The sequence below is a fragment of the Perna viridis genome, chromosome 3, assembly GCF_037379345.1.
Source record: "Perna viridis isolate PV_CMFRI_1.1 ecotype Kerala chromosome 3, ASM3737934v1, whole genome shotgun sequence".
Taxonomy (NCBI): Eukaryota; Metazoa; Mollusca; class Bivalvia; order Mytilida; family Mytilidae; genus Perna; species Perna viridis.
The window spans coordinates 41,489,986-41,514,401 of record NC_142447.1 but is presented as its reverse complement, the minus strand read 5'-3'; the positions used below and the strand labels follow the sequence as shown (position 1 = coordinate 41,514,401).

General features: G+C 30.9%; 1 protein-coding gene across 2 annotated transcripts in view; it reads left to right on the top strand.

Moving 5' to 3' along the window:
• Positions 1 to 23,909, top strand: part of LOC148622297 (RNA polymerase II elongation factor ELL-like) — a 34,357-nt gene extending 10,448 nt beyond the window's left edge. The window contains exons 2-12 of one of the 2 annotated variants that reach the window (XM_088572059.1): positions 1,608 to 1,655; positions 6,361 to 6,473; positions 9,724 to 9,849; positions 13,595 to 13,912; positions 14,221 to 14,291; positions 18,220 to 18,382; positions 19,333 to 19,411; positions 19,657 to 19,804; positions 20,574 to 20,616; positions 20,797 to 20,968; positions 21,513 to 23,909. In XM_088572059.1, the coding sequence (XP_088428185.1) occupies positions 1,608 to 1,655; positions 6,361 to 6,473; positions 9,724 to 9,849; positions 13,595 to 13,912; positions 14,221 to 14,291; positions 18,220 to 18,382; positions 19,333 to 19,411; positions 19,657 to 19,804; positions 20,574 to 20,616; positions 20,797 to 20,968; positions 21,513 to 21,671 (1,440 nt within the window). In that variant the 3' untranslated portion in view covers positions 21,672 to 23,909. The remainder of the gene's footprint in view (positions 1 to 1,607; positions 1,656 to 6,360; positions 6,474 to 9,723; positions 9,850 to 13,594; positions 13,913 to 14,220; positions 14,292 to 18,219; positions 18,383 to 19,332; positions 19,412 to 19,656; positions 19,805 to 20,573; positions 20,617 to 20,796; positions 20,969 to 21,512) is intronic. The other variant, XM_088572060.1, reaches the window with a different exon arrangement.
• The last annotated feature ends 507 nt before the right edge of the window (positions 23,910 to 24,416 follow it).

Here is a 24,416-nt window from a genome sequence, read left to right as displayed (position 1 = left end):
TAGATGCGATATATATGCATCATCTATATAGTGGAAACTGAGATTGAAGGATCTAGCCAAATGATATTCTTTCTTTCTGATCAGATCAGCTATAAAGTCAGCCTCATAAGAGTGAAGGAATAGGTCAACAAGTAAAGGAGCACAATTTGTTCCCATTGGAATGCCGACTTTGTTAAAAAACACGTCCACCACACTAGACAAATATGTTGTTGATTAAAAATTCCAGCATTTTGTAAACATCTTCCTCTGTATATTTGGAAGATGATTTGGAATTATTTCTTACTAAGTATGAAGAATCTCTACCAAGAACTATATATTTGTTTCTAGGTGTACCATCTTTTTTGAAAAAACAACAATGTATAATGTTTTTAAGTCGGGATTTTAACTGAAAAGAGTTATTTCTCTCTGTTTTACAGTTTTTAGTACTTTCTGTGTTATTTTTTTATTTAAACTTGTGTTAATGATCTCCAATGGGTGATTTTTTTTTACAAATTTTGCAGATTTTGACATGTCATGTTCATTATATCATATATTTTAACAATACTACAGGTATGGTCTGTGAAGGGGTACCATATAGATCTAGTAGGTCTAGAGGTGTGATATAGAGTAAACAATATACGGTTTAAACAAATACTTATAATGCATATACAAAAAAATTATATTTTATTGTAAATATATGATATAATAATACAGAAACTTTCATTGTATAATGAAATTGTGAGAGAACATATACTTGTGCTTTGACTGAATTAGTTAATGAATGTTTTAATATTCAATGTTCTTGATAAAACACTAGTAATAACTTGTGTATGTTTTGTTTCATGTAATTGCTATGACCTAATTACAGTGAGCTGGATCACATTATATTTAATGATGAAACAGATTTTACAGATTTCTTTGTTTTAATTTTTTCTCGTATTAGACATGAAATATTTATGAAACCTGACACATCCATTGTGAAGAACTGAGCAACATGACACTGTTGTATCAGCAACAGGTTGCTTTTATATACAGACTGTAAACATGTAAAATCTACATCTATATTGAATGTTATGTTTATATTGGTGGGATGACAAATGCATTTTATGAAGGATGGCAATATCACTGATTATATATAGAAGAAAAAAAACAGTTTTGACTATAAAAAACAACAATATACTGATCATGATAAATTTTGAGTAAAACAGTAAGCTTTCACCAGGCATTTAGTTTCCTGCTGAATATTGAGATATTTCATCTCTCTAGGTTTAAGAATCAATATGTTATGTGTTACTTCATGTCCAAATTTGGCCTAACTGCTTGCAAAGGTCCTATTGTGGAGGAGTTAGTCCAGGTCTAACATTAAAATACTTAAAAATATATTAAAAAACTGCTTTTAACAATATTTGTATGTTACCACAGTCTCCCTGAACTTTTTGGTAAAACTTGGTCACCAGATTAATTTCCACATGTCATTTGGCACATGATTGAAATTCAGAAGAAGAAAATATTATGAAACATGATATACATTGTAATAAATTGAAACAGAATTAGTGATTGTAATTGTTTATACAAGTATAATTGTAGAAAAATATAATAATGTAGAATATAAGTATTCTTTTTTACAGAATGGAGGTAACACAAAGCCCAGTATACAGTTTCAAGGAAGTCAGGGGGTAAGACATAGTTTCTATATGCATTGTGTCCTCTGGAACCTTGATGTTATGATAATTTCAGACTGTAATCATTCTTGAAGTAGATGCCATTTTTATCTTTTCTAAAGCCGTTTAAGAAAAAGTGGTTCCAAAATTTAAAAAAAATGACATAATTCTCAAATAAAGAGTCAGTGGAAGATATTTTCAGTAAAATGCTGTTTACTGTAAAAGTATTGTTCTTCGTGGATTACCAATTTTCATGGTTTTCGTGGGTAGACCAAACCACAAAAATTGGTTCCAAACGAATAAATTTTACCATTGTTATGTATATTGAAAACTTAAAAAGCACAAATTCACAAAGTGGTGTTTCTTTCCTGGTCCACAAAAATTGGTATCTACGAATTAAAGTACCTTCACAGTATCAGAAAAGATCTCTTTGAAACTTTACTGTTAAGATTTAACACTTCAAAAAGAAGGTCTTACCTTTTAGGATGAAGGACAAAAAAAATGTTAAAAATAAGCATTAATTGTTTGATCACTTTCATTTTGATCTGGATCTTGATGCGCAATCAATCACAATCCATGTAGTTGTGTCCATATTTACTCATATTGTTCAGGGTTTGTACCAAGCTGCACCCTGCAGAGCATGTTTTTTTTTCTAGTAATATGGTTTGAAGTAATAGTTTTCTTTCTAAGTCTGGTTTTAATGTTACTTAGCCAGTGCAATAAAACCTTATTGTAAGGAAAAGTTTTTAAAAATCAATGGTGTAATCAGATTTTGTTTAAACATTAGTTATGTTCTTTTTGGCCTCTAGACAGAAGTAATAACTGGAAATAATAGTATTTATTTATGAGTTGGTTCATGCATGTACCATTTCATCAACTGCACAGCTGTTCATTTTCAGATCAGTTTTGCTGATATCAGCATTATTATGTCCAATTAAAAAATCTTTGTAATAATATAATTCTACATGTAGGGGTATACACAGATGGTGTCATTAAAAATATCAGGAATCTTGAAAGTGTTAAAAAAATCTTCAAATCTTTAACATAGTTTAGTCCATTGTTATATAGATATCAAGTTTGAATAAGGTTCAATTTTTTCTGTTTGTCTGACAACAAAAAAGTTTAGTTCTTATTTTGATAACCTGCCAATTAGCTCTGAATGAAGTTGTCTGATATGATTAGTCCGACATCACAAAACTTCAAGATAAAAGTTAAGAATATTCTCACACTTAAGTTTTTTCTTAGTTATATGGTGTCAGTCCTCTTTGAGTGTTCATTGCTGCACATCAGCCAGTGTTAAAATCTAGGTTATTGTTTATGCTAGATTCATGCTTGTTCATACTTCAAGTCAGTTTTATCATTGATTTCACTGCATCATTACTTCTCTAAAATGCTTGAAATTTGAAGTACTTTCATACGGATCATTCACACATATAACTTATCAACAAATGCAGTGCAAGAATGGCATAATAATGTGTTATTTATATACATGTAATCAATAAAAACATTTAGTGAATAAATTAAGATAAGGGAAAAAAAATGCTGAAAAAGCTTTTATTTGTGCACATTGTACATAATAAGTTAATACTGTTGTATTCTGCCAATAAAACATGTTAATGCTGTTGAACATTGACCATGGTTGGACAGGTTGTGGCCAAGACATTCATTGCACATTATCCCATGTAAATGTTATTATGATTTGTTTGGTATATTAGATGATTACACACACATATGTAAACATTATCAACTATATCCACTATATCCAACTATATTGGTAGGTGACACATATTGTGAATAACAGATAAAAAGAACAATACAAATGTTAAAGGTACTAACAAGTGTTATCCTGATTGTTTCTGTATCAGTCTTTAAAACTGTTGTTACAAATATATATGCTCTTGGTCGTATAGAAAAGAATTCATGGTTTATTATCTTGCCTGCCCATCTTTTTATGCCCCAGACCATACCTTTTAATCTTTGGAACAGTCGTGTGGTTGATTTAAAAGCAAATTTTTTATGTAAAGATTCATTATTTTTATAGGTTTTTTTTTTCTCAGAAAATATACTGATTTTAACAAAAAAAACATCCCACAAATCTTACATTTGTAAGTGGGTTGTAATTTTTTCATTGATTTTGTGGGAGTCTCTTCCCTGATGGTTGAGGGTTAAAGTAGACATGACACAAAAAGAGATTTGTTCAATTTTTGGTTTATTTGATTTATTACACCTAAAATATATCATAGTAAAAACATCCCTTACAGTCACTTACACTGTTTACTTGAAGATAAATTGATTCAAAATCAACATTGACCCAAGCCTTACAAATTTTAATTAGCCATGTGGTCACATGACCGTGCTACATCATTGGTTCTCTATTCATAGATCAAAGGGTTGAAATGAGTGGGGCTTCTGCACTTTTTACATGATTTTTACAACTGAGAGTGAAACTATAGAAAGTTTTGGTTTATCAGCGAATATATACTTACAGTTGTGTAAATTTAAACAACTTCGAGAAGAAAATGATAAAAAATGACAGAAATATTTAACTTTTACATGTATGAAGAATCCACAGAGAGACGACACCACTTCTTTTCGAAGATTACATAGAAATATTTCATTATGTTCTGTCATGTTCGATTGGACTTTTTACATAAAGGAAATTAAGTTCACATTCTAGGATTTAAACTGTTCCGATCTCGTTCTTCAATGAAAATCTTGATTTCACCCCTTTTTACAGAACGTTACTCCTGACAAGTGTACCAGTATCCCCGCAAGTACAGCTATAGGATAATACGAATATGTTTATTTTTTATTGGTTTTTGATAATTTTATTTGAGATCCCATAAAGGTTTCGTGCTGATACTTCCTCATGTTCTAAATCTTCTTTGGTAAAATTAAATATTTTAACTGACCTGTAAAAAAGGTATTGTTTGTACCGGAAAAGCTCCCTTAAACTCACCTAGGATCGCCTATTATAAATTGTGTATTGTGTAAAATTCTCCATGTAAATAGTTTTATTTCAAAATTTGTAAGACAAAAGAAATGCAATTATATTTTATTTATGGAAATCATACACCTGCATCGACACCTGTGTCATGAGGTGCCGATCCATGTAAAGATAAAAGAAGCCGCCCACCCCCATGCTTTCCTTTGGCCATAATTAAGTCTTCCAGGCCTGTTAATTGATATAACCCCACGACAAAGAAAGAACGATACAAAGAGTGTCACAATTTTATTTGCACCCTCCTGTTCAAGTCCTAAGAATAGTGTACAAAGTGGTTTTGTTTTCACCATGTGGGGATGTATGCCTAACAAAATGGAAAGCTGACAGAAAATGAGAAAAACTTAAGTCTTCTTACTTTCCAAACACAAAAATTAGACTCGTACACAGATCATTGGAACACTGCAATATATATATATATACAGACTATTTTTGAAGATTTATTAATTTTTTTTGGGCACGTGTATACATTTTCAATGCACCCAAATGTAGATTGAGAACCAATGATGTAGCACTTCCATATATGGTAAGTGGATGTTACTTCCGGTTTTCATTTATGCATATTAATTAGGTCGTTGTGAAAACACAATTAAATCATTCTAAATTTATTTAGTGTTAACCTGAGGAGAAAACATTTGTTATACTCGTATCTAAACATAATATAGATTTTATAAATATAAACGTTTAAAAAATAAAATATTTGTGTCATGTCTTCTTTAACAGGTACATTTTAATGTGCCAGATTTATCTAAATTTTTTAAGATAAAAATAATTTTTTTCCTGGTCATAAGGTTGTTTTATTGGCATGAGACACTAATATCAGATGTATTGTGATTAACATGTTTTTGACAAGATTCATAGATCTTGTTTTTCCTAGACAAAAGAATAAGCTACATGTATGGCCTCAATGTTTATGATTCACACGCTCGAATAGAACTTTACTACAAATTTAATGTTGGGAAAATAAGCTTTAAAGTTCTGTTGTTGGAACATCACTATTCAGAGATTTACCAAACCTGCATTTGTACTAAAGCAAATGTTATATCGAGAAATTTTCAAAATGAAGTCAAAATCTTAAACCTGCACTTTCCGAAGTGTGTAATGACTAATTCAATTCCACTTTTATTAAAGCCAAATTGAGTTAAAAACACCTTGTTGTGTTTCTACATTTTTTTACTTCCACTAGATTTAAATCTTACTTTTGTAAGTACATGTAGGCAGATACTGTATGAAATTGGATAGCATGTGTGGTACTTGTGATAATTTGATTTCTTGCAAGTCATGACATATAAATTAGCTGTTTATTTTGTATTATAAAGGTACTGAGTGATGTAACAATGTGTCATGGTCAGTTTTCTGATCCTCCTTAAATTTTTCTGCAGTTATGTGTAATTAGAACTGAATGATATATAACCACTATAGGACAGTTTAATTTATACCTTTAACATGAGTGAGATGTTTGTACAGTTAGTTTGTAAAGCTATTTATAGTATCTGCACCTGACCAATACTTTAGTGATAGAAAGGACCTTTTTGTATTCAGGTGACCTTGAGGACAAATTTATTTTGTATTCCACTTGTTCTCTGATCGACATAAATCAGTGAACTTAATTATCTATGACGATGGTTTTATGAAAAGCTTTATGAAAATTTTGAAGCAGGCCTTTATTTAATTATTAAATTAATGTTTGAAATACTCATGCATGTCTTGTTATTTTAGGTCATTAAAATTCCTAAGAAATCCTCTGATGACAGCAGAACATTCCAGTTTTCTTTAAATTCACTGTCAGAACCAAACGGTAGCCATGACTGTGTTCAGCAGGCTGCACCTTCGTAAGTACTACATTGCCTTGTTTGCAGTATGGTTAATCTATAATATAAGACATACTTCAAATGCTAAAAAAAATGTTCATACTAGTACCTAGTTAAAATAAGTATATGACAGGTTGTGTTTGAGCAACAAATAAATAGACCATGAGACCTATAAAATTACTTATATATGAAAAAAAAAAGATTTGAATTGAGTGTCTTGTTGGCAAGCTGAAAAATCTTACAGATGTTTTTTTTACTGAAATGTGTGGTTGCTTGACTGGAGCAGATTTTATTTAAAGAAATGGGCACACAATCAGGGCCTGATCCAGAATTTCAAGTTTGGGAGGGGGTGTTGAAACTTGGTGGTAGTGTTTATAAAAATTCAGAATTTCATGCAGAAAGATTGTTTTCCTTTAATTTTAAGGTGGGGGTGGGGGTGGGCACCAGATCCCAGCATGCCCGAATCTGCACCTGCACGATCACATTTAAGCTAAATGAACAATGTATGAAAATTGTATTGAGTATCAATGTACAATGGTTTCTTCTAGTATTGTCAGACTTTGGACATCAGTGTCACCTTGACACATTTCTTGGTCATTATGTCAAACAATATCTTGGACCAGAAATGACATTTGGAGAATGATTGACTCCATGTTATTAAGTCTGTTAAGAGTCTTATGGTAAATTATGATATTTTTACCATGTCTTGGAGGTTTATCTTCGATTTTCAGAAATTATCAGTAGCCAGGTGTTTCATCCAGATTTATTAACATTTTATAATACCTGTAAAAGCTTATTTTCACCCTGTTCACTACTTCTTATTCAAGGACATATAGACCAAAAATATTTCATCACTGTAATAAGATTACGGAAAATTTGTTCATTGAATTATTACAAGCAAGAACAGGGAAAAAGTAATTGTGCATACATTTGCACTACTTAACATGGTATTAGCTGAACATATTGCTTTGTGAAATTATTAATTCATGGCTGATCGTGTATAGATCATTGAAGTTTGCCATTCCAATTGATATGCAAAAACCACTTCTCTCTATTGTTATAAATTGATTTTCCCTCTTTTATTTATTGGAACTGTGAATAAATTGAAAAAGAGTCTTGAATATTAGTAGATCTTGATAAAATTTACCCAACTGTTTAGGAGTAAGGGGCCAAAAACAAGTATATTTCTGGTTCTAAACAATAACTTGGGTAAATGTGTATTGAGCTTTATGAAATTGTAATACAAGGTTCTATACAACAGAAGCAAGGTTTTAATTATTTTTGGAGGTTATATCTTTAATTGTTTAGTTTTCCGTGTTTACAATCTTAACTATATTATGTAACTAAGTATATGGATGATCATAGATTTAGGGGGTGTTTGAATATATTTTTATGTTTTATATCAGTCACTTATTTCGTGTCTAGTGAGTGTTAGATTACCGTATGGAGATATGCATATTGTTAGGAATTTATGTTTGGACAAAAATTATAAAACTGACAGTTGTTGGACTCGTGCTTTTTTTCAGAAAATCTTGGTCTAATGCATTCTTCATAACAACAAAAAAGTACTGATTAAGGTATGGAGTTAAGGCAGGAAATGGTGTTAAAAGTGCTACATTTTTTTAAGTTTGTCAATAAAAATTGTGTCCAATATGAATCATATGTCCACACTGGTCCCCAAATGTACAGGGTTCAACAGGCTGCAGGGTCTACAGTCCTGTCAGGGGCTGTTTTCAATTAATTAACATGCAACATGATTTTGATCAAGATTCAATTGACAAACCAGACCTGTCATTATACCCCATGGAATCAGTTGTGGAGGGTATAATGTTTTTGGCATGTCAGTCTTTATGTCTGTCTGTCAATCCTTTTTATTTTTGCCATTGCATCCTCTATCACACTACTGAATAGAATTTCTGGAAACTTGTATGTTTTTGCTTACCTGATCCATCATTCATGTGGAAAAAAATACAAAACACACCCTTGCTCTCTAGGTTCTAAAATAGCAGTAGAAAATCCTCAAAGCATCAGTTTGTTCCATAAAACTTTAGTTCATCTTATCATTAAATAATTATTGATTTACAATGTTTACCTCAGTTGTAGGAGAAAGAAATGTTACACAAATACACTTTTTTCTAATGATTATCTATTTATGGTATTCCAAAATTGAACAAAATGGATGTAGCCATACTTGGGAAGATCTATTGCTATTTTACTAAGTCAGAGGACCCCTGATTTCTTCTGTTAAAATAATCGCCATGTAAGTAGATCATTCTGCTGTTAAAAATAATTAATGTCCCTGGTGTCTTCTTAATGGGTTACTTAAAATATAAGAAGATTTGCTTCCTGGCTAATAAGAATTCCCACTCCTGAGACATTCATTTGGTTAATCTTATTTAAATGGCTTCTTCAAAAAGTACAATACAATATACCTGTATTATAAGTTTATGTATTTTGCACTTTGAAATGTTATTATGGTAGTTATCAATTTATTTATTTGGAATCTTACAGAAAGATTTTTTATTATTTAACATGTGTCATCAGTGTTCATGATTTCCGTTATGAATTGATCTTTTTTCATCTTAACAAAGTACGTACTATTTATATGCTCATCTTTCTTGATGTCACTTAGCTCAATAATTCAAATACTGTTTTCCAATGTTTATGAAATATGGATGATTTGTATTTTCTTTTGTTTTTGAGACCCAGTCCATTTCTGATAATGTTTTTAAGATATGGGACTTAAATGACTCAAAAATTAGTTGATTTCAGAATAAAAGTGCTTACCGTTGGTTCAAGTGAACTTTGACAAAGTGTTTATTTTACCTCCTGCATACAAAGTGTGGGGTATATAGGAATCACCTTGTCTGTCTATATTTGTTGTAAGTACAACTTCTCCTTCTCCTTTCATCAGTTGTTTATGTTCAACACTTTAAGCTCTTCTGCATTTTATCCATCATATTTTGCAGAAGTAAAATTTAGTGGTGTATTGAAATTACATTGTTAGTCCCTCTGTTTGTTCATGTACAAATGTAATAAGTCATAATGCAAGTATCTTAGTTCTTTGATAACTCTCATCCTGGTAAACATCTTGTCCTGTGTCAAACATCTAATTACAATCCTAATCCAGAACTGTATCCAGCTTGACTATTGTTTCCATATTTGCCCAAACTGTTTTAGGGTTTTAGGGTTCAACCTACAAAGGTGTAACAAGTTGTGCCACATGAAGCATTTGATTAACACATGAATTCATGTTTGTTTTCTTTTATAGGGATGGAAATCACATGACTCTAATAGGTTCTATGACACACAAAATGACAGTCATTGCCACTAGTGATGTTTTTGAAACAACCAGAGAACAAATGAAAAGTGCTCAAGAAGAATGGGGTAAAGTGAGGTAAGAAAAGGATGTATGGACATGTTATAAGAAATGCAGTGTAAAAAGTCATGAAATTTTCCTGTGTTCTTCAGGATTATTGAAAATGATCTTTTCCAAATCATAATTATATAAAAATCATGTACAATTTCACTGATTAATAAAATAAAGCAATGTCTAATTTTCAGTATATTAACATAGACATCATTGAGCTATAGACACAGTATGGATGTATCTTACTTGTTTTCCATGTGTTTTGGTTCTGTCCTTTTTTATTCACCAAGAACATAGATACCATTATGACACACAAAAAGCTACTTCATTTACAAATTTCATGTTGGCAGTAAAGAAATTTGGTTCTACTCCTTATTGATATTGGACAAATAAAAAAGTGGATTAATCTGTATTTCAATAAATAAGCTTGTTGCCTTTTGCAAAACCATTGAAACCAATCATTACTAAACATTAGTTTTTAAATTGATAGTAGATATTATAGCTATTTCATCCAATAAATAGATATAATAGGTGGTCAGGGTGCTTCTTGTATCTATGCTGTCATACCCCGACAAAGAAAGTTTTGGGGATATTTATCATAGGTTTCAAATTGTCATTATGTCTGTCCCTATAGCCATACTATTTTCTAAGCAGCTTGAAACATTGTTATGAAACTTTGTGGGATGCAATATAACCACATGGATATGTGCACACTGTTGGGAATTTATGTTAGGACAAAAATTGTAGAAATGATGGCTGTTGAACTTACATGTTTTTTCAGCAAAACTTGGTCTTATGTGTTGTCCACAGCTTCCCCTCAACAACTTGCAGGATTGTTGTGAAACTCATTGGAGTAATATATTACCACGTGGAGGTGTGGATATTATCAGGAATTAGTAATATTTTATTATTGTGTAAAAATAATACTGGTTGCTGTTTGGAGTTGGGTGTTTTAGAAATGGTAGAAAATTGTGTGTCAGAAGTGTGTAGTCTATCCACCATCAAAACTATCCAAACATGAATCAAGTGTCCACATTGGTCCCCAAATGTACAGGGTTCAAGAGGCTGTGGGGATTATTAGTCCTGTTAGTAGATGTTTGACAGTTGGTTGTACTATAGTAACATTATACATGATAATTTATACATTTCTAATTATCCAACAATTTGTACCTGTAGCTACCTTAATATCAAATGTTAGGACATAAATTACCTGAAAAGACAATTAATCTCCCTGTGTGACACATTGTTATACAAATAACAGAATGGAAAGTATAACAGTGTTTTGTATTGTTTTCAATTGGCACATAAGTCATAACTGCAATATATTGTTAGTAGAATTTTCTATTATCAATTATAAAAGAATGCATTCCATTTTCCAAAATGCCACTTTTTGCAACTTTATACATCAACATGTCAGGGCTAATCTAATACTGTGTTTGTCATTTTTTTTCACTTCCTTTGTTGCTAATTGAAAAAAGTTAGTATGGTTGACCTGTTCCTGTCTTACAAATTTATGTAAGGGTCTGTTTTGTATTGCTGAGGTGTTTTTATTGAACAAAAGAATTGTGACTTTCATTTTTTATTTATTTTAAACTTGTTCAATTTTATATGTAATGATATCTGAAGTTTGTCATGCTTATGTGATGACATATTAGTACTATAATTTGTTGTTTATTTTCTTTCAAAATATGAAAAAGTTAAACCTGAAAAAGCTCCCAAAGAAATATTAGTTTGTCTCAAAGCTGATTGTTGCAATCGAATCTTAGTCTGACTTATCACATATTTTGTTGTGATGTCATAATATTGTGGGAGTTTGAGTAAATTGACATGATGGAAACCCCCTTTCCTGCAATCCTGTAGAAAATTCTTTTTTACCGATAGTATGTCAGATCCTTCATTTTCATGTAACCATTTTTGGACTTTTCAGTTGAGAGTTCTACACTATAAGGACATTACATTCCTGTACACTTGAATGTGATGACCTAGTTGAGCTTCCTATCAAGTCAATGAGAAATATTGAATACATCATTATTGCCTGCTTACCATAAGTTGTTCACATGTGTTAAAAAAAATGATGTACATTTTCAGGTGATCTGTCTGAGTAAAACTTTCATTTTGGTCTTCTTTCTGAAGTAGCATTTTTTATGAAATAGTTGGTTATCAGTATATTTTGTAGTTAATAACTAGCATAAGAAATTAGCTTGTGCCTACATAGAAAGCACACAGTCGGGTATTAAGTGATGGTAAAATCCAAGTACTGTGAGATATTTTAAGGTTTTTGATCCTCCAGGATCAAATTTATTATCACCAGTTCAATGTCTTGAACTTCCTCTATATTTCTTAATTCTACACTAAAAATATAGTCCAAATGTAATTCCTTTCATATCATACAATATCTTTTTTTATAACTATTTAATAAGATTTGGTTAATTGCTCAGCTCAATCATATTATATTATTTCTGCAAATAAAATTAAGATCTAGTCAACAAATCAACTGAAGATTTGAGGGACTCCTTTTTGGCCTTGAAAGGTTTTTTAGTAATAAAATTGCATGTAGGGAATTTAGTTCTTGCAGTGATGTGTCAGGAAACATTTAATGTGCTAAGCATGTTCCATTTAACACACTTTTAAGTCACATTCTCTGTCCTACCATTAATAAATTATGAATAATAAACAGGAAGTGAAGAGGAGTGATTTTAAGTAAAATTGCCGGGAAATTTCAAATAAATACAAAGTGTTTTGTTTTGGACATAAAGGAAATAATTGACTTAAACTGAAATTGGTTTTATTTTAGTATAACTACAGTGTAGGTTAAATGCTGTTGAAATATTTTTTGAAAGTTAATGCAAATCAGGTTTTGGACAGGTTTTAAAAATTATGGAAAAAGGTGTGATGGAACAAAAAATTAAGTTGGATACAGTTTAACTATTTATTACAGATTATACTTCAGAAACTGTAGTAAATATTGACATTCAGTTTCTACATGTTGGGAAAAAATAGTTCTAAATAATAAGGGAAGCACAAATGTATGATAATGGTTTTATTTTACATCATGTAATCTTTGAAAGTTTCAGTTCTCACTAGAATCAGAAACCTCTACTGTGTACAACACTTTGATTCTTTTGTGTGAATAGAATTGATAGAAATGATATAAACCATTTATATATATATGAAAAATGTGAAATTGGAATTACAACATAACCAAAAAACAAGAAAATGTACATTTTACATGTGGCCTATTGTCCATGCAGTTGTAGTAGTGGGCCATAGTAATTAAGGTGATTTGGCATTGGAAAATGCAGGAACAGAGTACATTATTTTGCACCATATCTGGTCACAGAGGCATGACATTCTTTTATACGTCAGAATCCTAGTGGCCTTGACCTGTTTATAAGTCCCTTCAAGAGTATATGCTTGGGACAACTGCAAAGGGGTTCTGTTCAATAGTTTGTGGTAATTTGTTACTAAAATTCCTGGAATGTTTTCTTTTGTCTGTAGCATCATCAACAATAAGGAAGTTGCTACAACTTTGGTTCCACATATTGTTAGTTATTACCGGTAACTCTTAAAACAGTTTTTATAAGGTTTTCCGTTTTTTTTTTTTACATGTATGTGTATTGTTTCTAATGATTTTTTTTTTAAATATAACTTCTTTCTTCTATTTTCTTTTATGCAAGAATATAGTCTTTTTTCTTATTTATCACAGCATTTACTTCAAATACTATAAGGAAGACTGATATTTAGTGTTGACTATACATATTTCTCTTTTCAGAACCCAGGAAATCAAGCCTAGTGGACCAAATATTAGCAAAAGAGTAAAAAATGTGATTAAAAATCCAAAACGAGAACACGAACTGTCACAACCAAAACCTTCATCTGTTAGTGCAATAAACCAAAACAAACCTAAACCATCAATGGTATCACCACTATCATTGCCTCAGCGCCAACCTTTGACCAACCAAGTAACGTCAACCACTCCTGTTCATCGTAATAATGCTGTGACGTCTTCCAGCCAGAATAAAGTACCCTTGCCTACTTCTACAAAGCCTGCTTTTACTGGTAATCCTGCTGTGATGCAAAAACCTATCAGGTAACTCTTAATTTAATTAATATTGTAACTTAATTTTTTCTTTGAACTGTTAAATTTTCTTTCTCACCCTGTGATTATGAGACTGTTTAGTACACTAAATGCATTTGTTATGACACATGTTGGTGCTGACTTGTGTATTATATCTCATTAATGTTTGTTCCAAATTTGTCATATATAAAATCACCTTTAGGGAGATCTGTAAACACGTAGTTTTATGAACTTAAAGAGATGAATATCAATAACTTACAAAGTAAATTGTACAAAAGATTCCCAAAAGATTGTGAATATAATATATGTTTTTTTTTCAGGGAAAGACTGATTCATTTATTGGCTGTTAGACCTTTTAAAAAACCAGAGCTTTTAGTGAAACTAAAAAGAGGTAAGAACCAATTATGGAGAAATGACAAAAAAGAGAAGTTTAACGAAGACTAATTTTCAAGTCTTATTGTGGTCAAAGGGAGGTAAAGTTGTTGTTCTTTGATTTTTTTTTATTGCTTCATTTTTTTTTATGTTGTTGGTTTTTTGGTCATATAGATCTATAACAATGGGAATGAGGGTCCTGGCATGTAACAAATTTAAACTTTTGTAAAAAGATTGATGATTAACCAGCTTTGTCTGGGAGGAAAGTGCAGTTTCAGATTATAGTGGTTCTCAGAAACTCAGAATAACAAATGAGGCAGGAAATTTCAATGTATGATCTATCCTTTTGTTAACTAACAGGAAATTAAATGCATATATACATAGTCTTTATCTGTAAATGTTATAGATATGAAGAGAAACAAGATGTATTGCCTTAGTATGAATTCATTTATCATATTTTGTGGCTGAATTAATCATTTTTTCAGCCAATAACTTTGTAACATGTTTGGGTTCCACATTTGTTTTCTATGATATGTACAAGATAACTTCTCTGAAACCCCTTGAAAGATATATAAACCTGACTAGAAACATGTTTACAATTATTTCCATATCTTGTAATGCTATAATTTTTTATTGGCTGTCTCATAGTTTTCTCACTAGGTACTTTTATTTTGTTCTCAATTATTCAGAACTTAAGGCATAGGACTGAAGTTAATAGTCAGTCAGTGTGTTATTCCTCTGCTCCCAGTTTTTAGTGGAGTCCGAGTTGCTCATTTACTTTTGTTACTTTGTATGTATGATTTTAGTTACTTTATGTTCTTTGTTGTGTATGTCTGTTTTCCATGTCTGGACTTTGTCCCTGGATTAAATTCTTTTGATTACCGCTATAACCTTGGTTCCCTTGATTACTCTTTAAAAAGGATTTCATTGTTGAAGCTTCCATTACAAATTGGATTAGGTTGATGACATTTAGTAGTTAAATGATCTTACCACTCTTTTAAGTAAATAGAAATTGAGTTGATATGATGGTATACATTAAAGTCTTCCAAAATAAATCTTTCTCATCAACTTTCGAGGTCAATTGTTTAGTTGTTAGTTGTGTACCAATCCATCACAGACAACCTAATCATACAAAATCAAATCTTTTATTTAATTAAAAGAATTGTTCTATCCTGGTGTAACTTGTGCATTTTCCTCATTTGTCAAAACACTGATTGCTTATCCAGACCTATTCTTGAAATATGTGTCAAATTTTATGTATCTCAAAACTGTCTGTCAAAACCTGCAAAAACTTGTAGAAGACTCTCCTAATTTAAATTTCTATGTAATCAAGTTTATTACCGTCGCATGTGTTGTCTACCATGTCATGTACATTACAATGTGCATGGTAACAGAGCCTATTTCCTGGTCTTGATTAGCCTAAACTACTCATTTACTCTAAGTGCATTTATTAAGATGAGATGAATATATGACATCTGGTTCCAGTTATATATAGGTTTAAATCCTTTAATAACCAGAAAGGACAAAAACAAATCTGGAATGAAATTATCCAATGTTAACATTCTTTAGATCAGTAATATGTCATTCATGTCCCTAAGGCAGTATATTAAGTAGAACATCAAATGTTTTTATTTGCAAAAACACAGTTTGTCTCCCTACAGAGTGCAGTTATATTGAATCTTACTAAATTATAGGATAAACAAAACCACAGTTTGTCTCCCTACAGAGTGCATGAATCTGACTAAATTATAGGATAAACAAAAACACAGTTTGTCTCCCCACAGAGTGCATGAATCTTACTAAATTATAGGATAAACAAAAACACAGTTTGTCTCCCTACAGAGTGCAGGAATCTTACTAAATTATAGGATAAACAAAAACACAGTTTGTCTCTCTACACAGTGCAGGAATCTTACTAAATTATAGGATAAACAAAAACACAGATTGTCTCCCTACAGAGTGCAGGAATCTTACTAAATTATAGGATAAACAAAAACATGTTATACCGATTTGAAGAAATTGTTTTAAGTCATGGAATTTGTCCTGATATGAAAAAAAAAACTTTGTATCTGTTATTGAATTTCCTGTGTTTTCTGCAATATATATTTTATCATTTAACCCATTATATTAAAACCCATCTCTTCTGTGGTTTATTTTTTGTTACCAGGTTATATTGTGTACAATGAAGAACATCCTCAGTAGTGTGAAATTCTATAAAAAAAAGTATACAATTTTACTGTTAATACATATACTTCATTTTTTTTCCACAATAAGCTGTTTCCTTACGGTAACTAAACAGCTTGCATTAAGCTTTCCCTTCCTAAAAATCAAACATGAACATTCAACACATGTGGCCTAAGTATGTTTTCAAAAATGTCAAACTACATCAGAATGTATTAGCAGCTCTGACCTGTAATGCTCTGTTAAGTTTAGAAATATGAAATGAGGTCATAAAGTTAGTAATTGGTATGTAGAATAGGCCTTAATATCTGATGATGTACTATGTAATAAACTTTAAAACTATAAAGTTTTAGTTTTTTTAATCAGTGTGAACATCAAAAGGATCCTGACTTTATCAAGACCCTTTTAATTTATGGTAAATGTAATCTGTTTGCGTGGGTTATGTTCTACTATTTCCATTTCCTGACACACACAAGCTACTATCTATACGTGTTAATACTTTTCAGTTGAATGCATCTTTGGCCCCTAACTTAATTACTTATTATCTACTGAGTTACATGCCCATTCAAAAGTGGATGATGTATTGGAACCACCTTGTTTGGTCCTTCAAATTTTGTCACAATTACATGTATCTGGATGGATTTATTTCAAATTTATTGTGTGGTTTACATACATTTGAAGAGATTTTTTTGTGTTCTTAAATATTAGCTACCCATTTCGTCTTACTTAGTCATTTTTAGCTCAATGTTGGTTTGAGAGGGTTTTATGACAAATAAAAGTTTTTATGCACAACAAAATTGTCCAAAAGTCGGCCATTTGACTTATTCCCCACATCTACTTATGGTATAAAAATATAGTATATAACTATATACTCCACATTGACTTATAGTCTGAAACTTATGATATCAATTTCAGAAGCAAAAGGAAAAAAAATAATAGTGATAAAACTTATTTGAAACCCTAGAACAAAACTGTGAGAAAGATTATATTTATCTGCAGTTCTTCTAAAATCTTATTTTTTAAAATTTGTTAGAGCACTTGTTCAATGGGTCTTGTCTACTATATCTTTTTGGATTCTTTACAAGGACAGAGAGCAATGAAGGTGTACTATTTGTACCCAAACCCTGAATAACTGGAAACCTTTCTTCTTGAAGCCCTTCTTAGCAGATTGAAATCTTGCAAGTCACCACTATCTACTTAAAGCCAACACATTTAGTGGCAGAGATAAGAACCCTCCATTTCAGTCAACAATGGATGGGAAAAAAATGAAGAAAAGTGATGAAACTGAATTGATCATCAAAACTTTTTATGGGTCATATTCATATTTTGGGAGCCATTCAATTTATGGATGATTTACAGTCTTGATGGAAGACATATGGTGCCCTCTAGTATAATCCATATGAAGGGATGCTATTTTTCTTACTTTAAAAATCAACTAATAAACGTATGAAAATTCTCCAAGTCACTTCAATTAATTTGTATACACAAGGGGGCTGCAAGTGTACTGTTAATACATTAATGCAATCAACTAATCAGTTACAGGTAAATCACAGTCACAGGTGGCTGCACTTTGACTAAAATTGACACACACCTGTCAATTAATTTCCAATAAACAATTAGGAGACTGATAGACAGGATGTTTATACACTATAAAAACCACACAGACTGTCAATGACCAGCATTTTTTATGGTTTTGTACTCTTGGAAGGGAATTCATTTTGACAGATTATTCTGTATTTTTGTCAAGATTAAAATTTCTATTTTAGATGGTATTAAAGATAAAGATAAAGAGGGCTTAGGTCAACATATACAGAGTGTTGCCTCCCTGAACACACGTGATAACAAGTATTACCTCCTGAAACACCTGTATTCAGATGTCTCCTTAGACTGGCCTTTCTACACTGACAGTGATAAAGAATTAGTCAGAAGGTATGTCAGTATGTTTAACATTAGCAAACCAGTGAAAGGCTTGCATGTTTCTAAATCTGTCTCCGGCAAAATATCTTCAATCTTTTGAAAAAGTGATCATAATAGGATAATTAAATGGAATGTATGAATAACCAAAATATTATAACGAGTGCCAAAGGACACCTAGATTTAACGAGTGTGCGGAACTTGTTCTGTGCACAAGTTAAATCCTCAAGCATTCATGGCTGGAGTGAAAATATTTTTGTTATTTGCAATAATCAATTGATTATCCTATTTATTATATAGAATTTCTTCTTAATTTATCAATATTTTCATTATGAAATTAAAAAATTCTGTGATTGGCGGATTGATATCAAAGTTGTGACATTTTGGCGGGAGAAAGTGAGAGAGTGAAATTACCGATATCATTTCACAGTGTGAATTGTCGAAATTTATTACATTCAATAAAACTACTATCTATATAATAATGTAAATTTATCATATATTTAGTACGAAATATGGGTTCATAACGTGTCATACAGCAGTAGTTTACAAATCTATTATGGCCAGGGCTACATCAAACCTTGAGAAAGCTCTCACATTGATTTTGGTGTCTTTAGGTTGTTTTGGTATGTAATGGGAAGAAAAATTATATAGTATATATATAAACCTCAATCTTTTATACATGTTCATAAGTATACATAAAACTTTTCTTCAATATGATCTTCTGAGAGATCTAATTTTTTGTTTTCCCATCTGTTGCAAATTTTGTTCTTTAGAAATTGAATAAAATTATAACAAATACAAGTAAATATTTTTTTTAAAAGTTGCATTGATGTGCATCTGTCACTACCTTAATAGACCAAACAAATCACTTGCATAAGTAAAAGACTAATTCCATGTATAACAATGTAAAAAAAAAATATGTGTTAATTCACTTTGGGGTATTGACTATGGTTTTACTATTACAGCAAACTACAGAATCTATCCCCAGCAGCTTCACCTGCCAGTCATCCATCACCTGACAGTCCTTCCAGTTCTTTAGCTCAGGTAAGAAATGATGGGTAAATCATCAACTATATGACAGTGAATTCAATGACATATCATCTACCTAGTAGGATTTCTTGCACACTTGTGTTGTAAAATGCAGTAATTCAAATAAAGAAATGTCAGAACAATAATGTACAAATGTCATATAAAACCTTCAAGAAGGCACCAGTACTGTGTAATTGAAAATAAATGTACATTTAAAATATAAAGGCCAGTAATGTTAACATGAATTCATTTTATTCCAGAAAAGACCTAGTGACTCTACCACTGAACACCCACCTAACAAGAAACAGAAGAGAATATCTCACTATGACAGACAAACTAAGGTCAAACAAGAAGTTACATCTTCAATGAATGGCCATGCTAAGAAACATACCAAAGAAAACATTGATGGTAGGTATTAATTATACAGGGGGATAAACTTGGTTTCCTTATGACTAAATGACAACAACTTTTCAACTATCTAAGTTAGTTAATAGGACATCAATACAGTTCATCTATACTGAAAGTTGAGTTTATTCTTCATTCCAGTAGTAAGAGGAGTGTTTTATAATCCTCCTCATTCCAGTAATAAGAAGAGTGTTTTATGATCCTCCTCATTCCAATTATAAGAGGACGTGTTATATGATCCTCCTCATTCCAGTAATAAGAGGAGGTGTGTTATGATCTAGAGGTGTTATATTTCATTCTTATTCTGCAGTACAGCTGTGTGTCCATCCATCTGTCTGTCAGTCATTTGATATATGGTTGTCTTGTACCAATTTCAGATCTGTAGCAATTCAGCTTCCTGTTTGAAAACTTTTATGTATTTTCAAATATTTATGGTATGGGGCAAAATTTTTTTGTTACAGATTTCTCAGCAATTTCAAATTACAAACATTAGATATTTGATATGCATCTTTAATTAGGGGTCCCTGATACTGCCCACTTTCTGTTCTGTGGCTTGCCAGTTTTCAAGTTGGTTTTTCTCGGTTAGCAGTAGAGAACAGTTTTCTTGTTGATTTTGGTTCAGTTTTGAAGAGTTATTTTAATTTTTGGTTAGTATGAATTATGGTGGAATTTTTTTTAAATGTAATTAAATCAAAACAGCATTCAATAACTGGATCTGATTGTCTACTGCTTTTCCTTTACTTAATTGATATACTGTTTCTTTATTTTGTAGATTCCTCTGTTGACTCCACCACCAATGACCTTGATTTTGTGAAGTAAGTATGAATCGTCTTAAAATTCTTTATTATTTTATATATCTGTAGCTAATTTGAATAAATGTTAGTCTGCTAAATTGATGAAAAAGGATTAAAAAGCTTGATAGAAGAAAAAAGAAACATATAAAAATTAATAGATTTTTATTTTCAAAAACTTTATACATTTTTCTTGGTTTACAGCAAATACCATCAGATAAGGACAGTAGACCAGAGAAATAAATACAAGCAGGAATTTAATCAGGAGTATGAAGAGTACCGTAACCTTCATAAAAATGTAGAAAAGGTCACTCGCAAGTTTGCTGATCTAGAGGTTAGAATGAGACAGACTCCTCAAGGAACTGAGGAATTTGAGGTATATAATGATGTTATTGATTACAAGTTTCTTGTCTCATATTTGGCTATTTATACTTTACTTCAAATTTTTATTCATTTTTTAGACATCATTAGTTAAGGATTTAAAGACTATGTATATGCACCAGAATAACTTTATGACTATGTAAATGCACCAGTATAACTTTATGACAAAGTAAATGCACCAGAATAGCAGTATGACTATGTAAATGCACCAGAATAGCTTTATGACTATGTAAATGCACCAGAATTGAAGTATGACTGTTAATGCACCAGAATATCTTTAAAACTATGTAAATGCGCCAGAATAGCAGTATGTATATTATTTGCATGATTTTTACAAATCTGCTTTTAAAAGCAAGAAAGAGAATCAGTTTAGCTGTAAAATCTGATGTTTTGTAACATTCTTAAACTCGGCAATACGTAGCTAAAAATTTGAATTCTTTCCATTTGATTTCAGAGAATTCTCAGTCTTGCACTCTCGTTTTGCAAGATTACGTATTAAGTTTTATTTTAAGCCAATCATGTCTTTTGTCTCATTTCAGAAACTAAAGGACTTGATAAGGACAGAATACAAGTTACAGAAAGAAGATATAAAGTATATAGAACAGAAGAAAAGATTTGAATACTTACACAAAAAGTTGGGCTTTATTAAGGAATTAATCATAGAGTTTGACCGATCTCAGGCTGTTGTGGATTCATAGCGATAGTTCCACCTTCGCGGGTGGATATTCTGTTGACAACCTTATTTGTTACCAAGGTAACAATGTTTCTGGCCAATGGATCTGGAGATTTTGCTTTTAAAGTCATGTGATGTAAGAGTTGTAGCTCTATGTAAGCTGTTCGAAGTATGTTAGTGTGCTTGTGATCAAATTGTGATATATGTGTGTATATGTTGAGAAGTTTTTCCCATATTTAGAAATTCATTCTTTTATGCTTAGCATTCAAAGTTAAAATGGGGAAGTTCAAAAAGTTACAATTGTAAAATATCACCTCTCATTTTGGATGGATATTTTTTATTTGCATTGATGATTCTTTTTATTGGAAAAACTTTTCAGCTTTTCTGTATTGAAATAAATGAAATGATTTGATAATTAAGCTTCACAGTACATGACTCAGTGATAGTAATCTTTTCTAGGAATGTTGAATTATTTAAAATAAAACATTAAAAAAAGTGAAAACATGTCTCATCAAACTTCATAAAAATGAAACTTTATAAAGAGTATATTAAACTGTATAAGGGTTAGGGTTGCTTTGTTTATTGTTAATCTTTTCAATTATTAATTGATTGTATGGTATATTTGGGAACAATGCTGATGTAAAAATGAAAGAAAATAAAAAACAAAGAGTGTTTTAGATCATGCTAAGTTTGATGAATGTTTTTAGCTCCTTTATCTGTTGAAAAGGCAAAATTTGTCCTGAGCATTTTTTGTTGCTCAGTTTAAGACTTCTTTTAGCTGGAGTAATATTACATATTGACACAGTACACCAGTTGAAATATGTTGGACTGAATGTGCATTCAATCTATTCGAAGTGTTTACTCAATTGGTGATTAACACCCGTGCCTGCCAGAACTATTGAGTGAATTTTTTTCATGTTTGTTGTTTTATCATTATAAGTGCCATATTTGATAGAAACCAAAAAAATCCTTCTGCTTCTCGATTTACCAAGCATTTAAAATTGATTATCTGGTTCTTGGGAGACTTTTTTCTTAAAAATACAATAGTTGTGAAAGGGGGTGTTAATAGTACGGTATTTGAAGAAGTTCATTACAAGAAGGGTGCAAGATGAAAGCCTTTGAACCAGAAAAATATCAGTTAGCCTTAATCTGCTTTGATTTTTGTGCACTACCAGTCTTTCAGGTAAAATATCAATTTGCTTTATATGTTTTATGGATGAAATTGCTTCATACCAATGTGCCTGGACAGGTGATGTCCAAATTGATTTAGGGAACTGACTACAGTATTTTGAACTTTAGAGTGAAACATTTCAGTTTACAGTGCTCATGATATAAAGAAAGGTTTTATAGGTGCTTTTAGTATGCTAAGGGTTATTTTGATGATCTTGAAGCTGATAATTAAAGTTTGGAATTTGAATAATTGAGAGGGTCATTACGTGTGGGTGTGAACAATGTAATATACGTTAGTTCAGAATAGAAAAGTTCTTAGTACATGAAGAAATTATCCTCTTACATGAGGTGTCACTGTCTTATTCAGTAGTTGTATAAAGCTTTACTTTCATAACGAAGAGTTGACATTCCTTGACTGATTTATTTATGATTTGAGTTAAATGTTATTGATACCAATAATTTTTAATAAGATATAATTGATATGTGATTACATGAGAGCATCAGAATGTCATATTGAAGTGGATTTTTAATCATTATGCTTAAGTGGTGTGTGTACATGTATTATGTAGTCCAAGATTATCATAAATTGGTCAAGCCATTTATATGCAAAACATTATGTGAAACTATGGTGTTAATACAAAAAAACTTGTGAAATTTTGTTGTGGTATGTTTGTGTGTCCTGATTTAAAAACATTTTTAATATATTGGTACATGTATTAGCATACAAATAATATAATGGGTTACTTTTGCTTTATTTTCCCTTCTTGCAGAAAAAATCCAACAAAAAAGTTATGGAGACCTAATCTTTATTTTGATTGTTTTAATGAAAGCCACATTGGTTATAAAGCTTACACATGGAATTTAGTCAAATGTTACAATTTGAATGCATTATACTATTATTTTACATGTATTAAAAACTTATTTGTGTTGAAAAAGAATTTGTAAACCACAGATATGTCAAAATAAAAGCTGAAAGTTTATAGTGGAACTAATGGAGGAATTTCTTGTTTTGATTTCACTGAGTCTTTGTTTAGGTCATACATAAGTCATTGTCTTTTTGAATTAAATAAATCTTATGATTTCAAGAAGTAAATTCCATTTATTTTTTGTTTGAAAAACACCTTTTTATTTATGCTAATGAAAAAATGTCCACTTCTCATGATCAAATCAAGAGCATTGCCATTGTTAAGAATCTGTGATAATTCCTTTGTTTTTCAATGACCTTTTTATTTGATTTTGGTTGTAGATATCTATTTTTGTGTGGATGGAATGTGTTCTTAAGTTTCTTCTGTTTCAGATAATGGCCTTAGCTAGAACTAAGATTGGTGTGGAATTTGTCTTTACATTAATTTGTCATGTTCCTTTATTCATTTTAATTCTTCCATGATAATTCTATTTAATTTTATAAAACTTGTTGATCTGATTTTACTTAAACTCATTTTTCATTACCCCTTTCTTTAATTGGGTTTTGGAGTACAAATTTGCCTTCAAGATTAAATCTGCTTTCTTTTGTAACAAGAAAAGCATTCATAAATGCAAAGCCAAGATTAAGTTATTGTTGGTTTGTTCATTTCTATTAGACCTAGTATAGATAAAAAAA